The sequence below is a fragment of the Egretta garzetta genome, unplaced genomic scaffold, assembly GCF_000687185.1.
Source record: "Egretta garzetta isolate BGI_Z169 unplaced genomic scaffold, ASM68718v1 scaffold234, whole genome shotgun sequence".
Taxonomy (NCBI): domain Eukaryota; kingdom Metazoa; phylum Chordata; class Aves; order Pelecaniformes; family Ardeidae; genus Egretta; species Egretta garzetta.
The window spans coordinates 1,412,707-1,419,922 of NW_009259528.1; the positions used below are offsets into that span (position 1 = coordinate 1,412,707).

Here is a 7,216-nt window from a genome sequence, read left to right on the forward strand (position 1 = left end):
GGATCATTTTAGTAGCCCTCCTCTGGCCCCGCTCCAACAGGTCCATGTCCTCCTTGTGCTGAGGGCTCCCGAGCTGGACGCAGGGCTCCAGGGGAGGTCTCCCCAGGGCAGAGCAGACGGGCAGAATCCCCTCCCTCGACGCTGGCCACACTTCTCCTGATGCAGCCCAGGGTAGGGTTGATCCATGGGTATGGAATGATCCAGCACTGCACACACCCCAGTCATCCTCACCCCTTCCAGCCCCTGTAGGAGGTTCTTGACTCTGGAAGGAACATGCAGGACTAACGGTCTTAAAAATTCTAGAAAATAACATAGTAATGGAAATAATCTACTATGAAATTTCAAAAAAACCCACAAAGAGTAGTAGTTTCTCTGGATGCTGCCAAAGGAAAACAACGGTACTAGGGTTTATAGTGAAAAGTTTAGCAAGCCAACCTGTTACCTGGAGATACGTTCTTTGAAAGAAATCACCTGTGTGCTTGGAGCTACTGGAACATTACTCTTAGCAGGGCGAGCGGCTTCCCGTCGCAGGCCAGATGTCGCAGCAGATGTGCGTGTCTGGGGGGGTGCTGCTGTCACTGCAAATGGGCTTCAAAGTAGATTTTGACTTCTACCAAGTATGCTCTCTCCCTACAGATTCCTCTCTGTGATTCATAAATCATATTTTAACTCATAAAAGATGGTGACGGGCAAAGCAGTTCATTTTTACAAAGGCGACGTCCTCCCATGTACATGCAAGGGCAAAATTGGAGGAGGGAAAACTCTGTGCTCCATGGCCGACAGCTGTCTCAAGGTACCGAGGGCTGAATCTCGCTTTTACAGAACCTGCCGCTGTCATCCCAAGGAAAAAGGAAATTCTGTAAGAAATCTAGAGGTTGTAGGCGTGAACAGAAAAGAAACGGAGGTTTAACATGGATAAACGCACCCAGGCGGCAAAGCAATCCCAGGAGTCTCTCCCTATGGAACATATAGCAATACCCAGGAACTCTGAACAGTTATTCTACCAATTGCTATGGATCAGCATGTGACCACTAAGAGAGATTCTTTCAAGGATTATGGTTAAGTAAAGAGCAATTCCTGTTCCCCTGTGCATCATTAGGGTAAAAAAGCCCCCTGCAGCACCAAATTCCTTTGATTTATTTTGCTGTTCTGTATATTAAAATATTCAAAGTGCACCAAAGGGCGAAGCTACGTTATGAGGCCTATCAGAAAGGGGCACAACACACAGAAAGGGTCTGCAATGGAAATACGATCAAGCATCTTGTAAGAAGCAGGGGGACCTCATCAACACCTACAAATATCTCAAGGGTGGGGGTCACCAGGACGGAGCCAGACTCTTCCCAGTGGCGCCCAGTGCCAGGACAAGGGGCCATGGGCACAAACTGAAGCAGAAGAGGTTCCAGTTGAACAGGAGGAAGAACTTGTTGACTGTGAGGGTGGCCGAGCCCTGGCCCAGGCTGCCCAGGGGGGCTGTGGAGTCTCCTTCTCTGGAGATATTCAACGAGTATTACATCTGCTTTTAATTAACATATTTATAACAAAAAGCATGAAAAGGCCTTTCATCATGGGAATGGGCTCTTCTATGCGTTTGAGAAATCTGGGGGGAAAAAAAAAAAAGAGAGCTGCAGAAAAGGGGAAAGAACATCACAACTTGGGGGAAAAAAGAGAACTGCAGAAAAGGGGAGCAAACACGAAAGGTGGTTATGCCACCAGTCCCCATCGGGACTGCCCAACCCTTCCTGAGCGCCACCAGAACGCCCAGCCGCTGTCCTGCCCCCGTGCCTGCCAACCGCCCCGCTCTGGGCCAGCAGCCTGGACGCAGGAGACCTCAGCAGGTCTTTGAAGGCTTGGGGGGAATGAGGGGGCTTGGAAAGCCGGCCGCGTCAATCTGAGACGCGCTGATCAGCCTCGGCGACCAGTTCAAGAGCAGTGGCATTTAGCACAGCTCCGCGTTTCCCGCTGAGCTACAAGCAATAGAAATTGGTCTTTAAGATGCAAGGACCAAAGCCTCAGCTTAAAAGTGCCATTTGAATAAATATATTCCTTTTATTTTTTTCTTAGAGACGCTAGCACTTACCAGCTTTCAGAAGACACTGGCCTTAAAACAATCATATTCATATGGAATAATTCATACGGCATATCACTAACCAAATTAATTCTAATTGAAAGCGGCTTTTTGATAATGATTTGTGGCATTCTTCTGAGCTCAAGCTTCCTTTTTATCTACTTACAGTAATCTTTCTAAAAATCCAGAGCAAGACAACACATTACCCTATTCAAAAAGGATCTTATATTCAAATTAATATATTTAAGAGAGCGCTTGCTGCTGCCAGCGGAATCGCTGCACCTTGTAGGGCACGAAGAAGCAATCTACAATATTTGCCTTAGTCACATACGTAGCAGTTTCGATGACGAGAGACGTGTCTATCCACTACTTTATTGGCCTATCTGTCTCTAAATCCAATCTGTGCCTAACATGATGGACTCACTCCTAGTTTGCTTCTCTCCCTGCATTTTTTTTGGCGTTCGGCCCTTGGCAGTTGGGTTGTTCCTTACTCCCAGCGCTCCTCGCTAGGCTGCACGGCGTAACCCATGCCAAGACTGGGGTGCTTTACAAAACACTTTTCAGGAGGGGAAGAACTGTGCTGTGATGGGAGGGGCGACGTTTTGGTCAAGCCACGGAGTACGGAGTGATTTAAGCAACTCAAACACACAAACATTAAGCAGTGCATTTGTGATGAATGTGTCTAAAAGTGATTTACATAAATTGCTGTATTAAAAATTAATGACTACAGCAAGTCATTAAATACTGCTAAAGAGGAACTAATTGTGTTGGTCTTTTTTTTTTTTTTTTTTTTTTTTAAATTTGGAAGCTGTACTTTTTGCACAGGGCAATAAAGCCTGCCGTCTTATTTTGATATAAATGATGCTCATCAGAAAGGAGCCGTCCTTACGAGCACCGAGCGAGCGGCAGTCGAGGCAGCCTCGCCCAGGGCCGCGTTGGGGGGGGAGGAAAAAAAAGGAGCGGGGCACAAACCCGGCTCTTGTCCTCTCCCACCACATACGCGTCTCTCTGCATCCACGCCAATGCTGTCCCGACATCTCGGACTGTCTTCCTTTTTCAACTATGGCAAAATGAGATACGTTTGTAAAAATTTAAAATCTTGTTTACCTCTTGCTTAACGTAACCCATACACTTTCTAAAATAAAGACACCATGAATTTCAACCCAGATTATAAACCAGGTTTTGAACCTCCATAGTATCTACACTGGTAAACACCTATAATTTAGCACCTCCGAGCTAACGCCTCTCAGCTCATCATTTCTATTTCCTAGTTGATAAAAAGGAAAAATTATATTAAACTGCCACTAAACGGTAACTGCTGGCAAGTGCCTGCTGCTGTGATTATTACGCTTAACTAATGCGATTACAGCGATGGCAAATAAAAGCAGGCGTACCCCGTAAATCACATCGCACCGCCGGAGCCATACCAATACCAACACCTACATACCAGCCACTCCGAGTACTGGCAGAGGACAGGAGCGGGGTTGAAGCACCGTGCTATGGCAGCTCCGACCTGCCCGCCCGTAGAGCCGCCCCCGAGCTTCCATGGGCGCAGCCGTGCCAGCGTCATCGCCCTCCTGGCCTCTGATGCTCAGCTCAAGAGCCTCTTGCAAACCTCATGAAGCTGAAGATATCCAAAGACAACGAAGAGCTGCGTGGTGTTGGTGGTGTTCATTCCAACCCTTTGCTAAAGCCACAAACAGCTTTGACATCGGGCGTTTAGGAGAAAGGAAAAGTTTCAAGGTGAGCCTTGGTTTTCTGCCACGATACGTTCCTCAAAAATGGATGCATGGATAAATGGAAACAGAAACCAAACCACTCTCCGGCACTTGGGCTTAACATGAAATTCCTGCTCTTCAGATGTGAAAGGCTGAAGTAAATACAGGTACTGGGATGATGAGTTGTCAACTCAAGTATTAGGTACTGAAGCCCCCCTTTTTGCTTTCAGTATAAATAAACTAGCAATGACCAGATTCTTGCAATAAATCTGACCCTTATTTTCAAGCAACAGCATCTCCCTCTGCCAATCCAGACAAAGGCATTTCTCCCTAACGGAGCTGGCACGGGTGTTCCCAAAGTTAGAGCTTCCAGGAGCAGCATCCCCGACCAGCCTGCCAGAAGCCCCTCATTGGGGAATTTTTATTGGACTCACTGAGGCAAATTAAACACACGCTTGTGCTTAAAATGTAAAAATATAATTAATGAATTTGCTTTCTTTTTCTCTGAAAGTCTGCTACGATATGGTTTACTAGCAAATTATGCTATCGAAGTTGCGTTATACAAAACTCTTTGCTACCACGAAGACAATCAAATGGAGTGCCAAACGGTGCCTGCCCTTGATGCTTCCAATGCTTGGGCAAGGAGGTCACCTCAGAAAAGGAGAACTTTGCTGTATTTTATCCCTTTCACTAAAAAAGTAAATGCAGGCGCTCACAATGTGAATTATCTTCATTTGTGAGTCAAATATCCCGTCCCACGATCTCTACCATCTTTATGGTACATCGCAGCTACACAATTGATGGAAGAGTCATGAGAAATATATCACCATTACCTTGAGTTGCATTTTTACGATGCAAAAGCCAAAGGGGGATCCTATCTCACCTCTGATCAAGCGCTGTTTTTTTTCCTTCTTATTCTCTCGTCACCGAATTGGGACGTCCTCGTTTCTCTTCCAATACACCCTTCTGTTTTACAGACTCCAGTTTATCACAGAATCACAGAATGTTTTGGGTGGGAAGGGACCCCCAGAGGTCACCCAGCCCAACCCCCCTGCAGGAGCAGGGACACCTTGAACCACATCAGGTTGCTCACAGCCCCGGCCAACCTGGCCTGGAATGGTCCCAGGGATGGGGCCTCCACCCCCTCTCGGGGCAACCCCTGCCAGGCTTTCACCACCCTCACTGCAAAGAATTTCTTCCTTAGATCCTCTCCCCTGTGCAATTTCTTAAGCATCTCGCCTCACTCGGAGAACCAAAACTCAACAACCGCCTCTACGTATCGGCAGCGCAGCAAATGCCGGGTACAAACCAACGTTTTGGCTTATAGCAGCCCTGTCCACTGGCGCAGGAACTGCCCCGAGGAGCAGGGAGGTTCACATGACGGGATATAAAAATCAGGGCCTTGGAGAGCGATGAGTAGGAGTTGGTATTAAACATAGACACACTGTGATGGACAAAGCAAAGGCGGACTGGGAATTTTCAAACAACTGACCTGACTCTCCACATCACCCACTACCAACAGAAGCCTTCGACTTTCCGGTTTTCAAGCAAAAGCTGTCACATACAGATAGAAATCAAGTGAGAAAGCAAAGCAGCTAGGCGTTAAGCAAGAGGGCCCCTGCGGTACCTCCAGAATGCCCGATGACACACGCCGACGTGGAGAGTCCCGGCACGAGAGCCAGCATCGCACCGCATGCTACGGAACGCAAATACCTCTTATTCTACGCTACTTTTCCATCTGATGCTAATTACATTCTACATATTATATATCCCTGAATTTTCTCCCTTTTTTTTTTTTTTTTTAACTCCCCCCCAAACCTACGGACAGGCAATTTCGCTCACAAATTGTGCCACAGCCCTGCAGCCGCTTTGCTGACCTGAAACAAAATCTGTTCTTTCCTTTTTAAAGCCGTAAACACGCTGCTGCCAAAGTAGCAGTCAGAATTTAAGGTGAAAAGTCGTGCTGAGCACAAAAGGATCCTCTAAATGTTAACGTACCTAAAATGATAGCTACGAATCTTCCCATGAAAAACAAGCACATGGATTCAATAGAAATAAAACCTGCAAAACTCTCCTGAGCTCCAACCCCACCTTGAGCAGTAACTGCCGGAACTCCGAGCCGCTGCACGCACTAGTGGAAACCATCGCACCCATGCTCTCGCTCAAACACCGGGTTCCTAGGAGGACTTACCCGCCCCGGGCTCGCTGGATTCGATTGGAAAAAGAAATAAAATGGAAATTACTGCCCGTGCCTGAGGGGCGCAAGCAGTTTTAGGAGAAACACATTCCGTAACCTCCTGGGGAAAATCAAACCAGGGAGTAAATATTTCCCCACTGCAAGTGAACGTTATTTAAAATAAATTTTGGTCTTACCTTAACTTTAAGCACAGAAGAAAACATTTTGGCATCTTCAGACACTCCTCCGATGTACATTTTTTTGGTGAAGACAGGCACGTGGTCATTTTCATCCTTCACTTCAATAAACACCTTGGCTGTGTTGCCTAAAAGAAGAAATTAAAAGTATATATAGACCAGTGGGCAATAAAACTTTAACGCGTGCTGGAGTTCAAACATTTACAACCCTAACAGCTCATGTAAAGTAAGTGCCTGGGTAATGCTGTAAAGACAAATACATTAGGAACAATGGCACTCTTGGGATGGAAAGTACCAGCTCGAAGGAGGTAAAGAAGGGGCTGTCAGGCACGGGAAGGGGCTGCCCAGGGAAGGGGTCGAGTCCCCAGCCCTGGGGGGATTTAACAGCCGGGCAGAGGCGGTGCTGAGGGCCAGGGTTTGGGGGTGGGATGGCAGGGGTAGGGGAATGGTTGGGCTGGGGGAGCTTAAAGGGCTTTGCCAACCCAAACTATTCCATGATTTCATGGTTTGGCCTTTTTTTGTACTCAAGCTTTACTCTTTCTGCATTTGCCATTTTTTCTGACTGAATCTTAGCGCTCAAATCCGTTCCTTTATAGAAAATGATTCCCATTGCCTGTACACCTGCACTTTGCTATTAGGGCTTCCTGAACTTGCCCGTAAGCAAAAAGCTGCCGTGGCTTCCTTAGAGAGCAAGGTGTTTGGGGCCAGGGTAATAAAGACCCGTAACTGATTTTTCAAACAAAGAGAAAAGCACAAGTGCGAACACCGTACTTCAGCAACACAGGTTTGGGTCACACTCATTTCTCACAAGTGTTATAAGGGGTAATGAACAGCTGATCACAGAATCCCAGAATCCCAGCATGGCAGAGGTCGGCAGGGCCCTCGGGAGCTCACCCAGTGCCACCCCCCTGCCCAAGCAGGCTCACCCACAGCAGGGGGCACAGGACAGCGGCCAGGCGGGGGTTGAAGATCTCCAGAGAAGGAGACTCCACAGCCCCCCTGGGCAGCCTGGGCCAGGGCTCGGGCACCCTCACAGTCAACAAGTTCTTCCTCCCGTTCA

At 47.5% G+C, this 7,216-nt stretch overlaps 1 protein-coding gene across 1 annotated transcript in view; it reads right to left on the reverse strand.

Annotated features, from left to right (window-relative positions):
* PCDH15 (protocadherin related 15) overlaps positions 1–7,216 on the reverse strand; it is a 326,536-nt gene that overhangs the window by 41,006 nt on the left and 278,314 nt on the right. Inside the window, exon 25 of the mRNA XM_009637544.2 lies at positions 6,157–6,284. Coding sequence (XP_009635839.1) covers positions 6,157–6,284 — 128 coding nt within the window. The remainder of the gene's footprint in view (positions 1–6,156; positions 6,285–7,216) is intronic.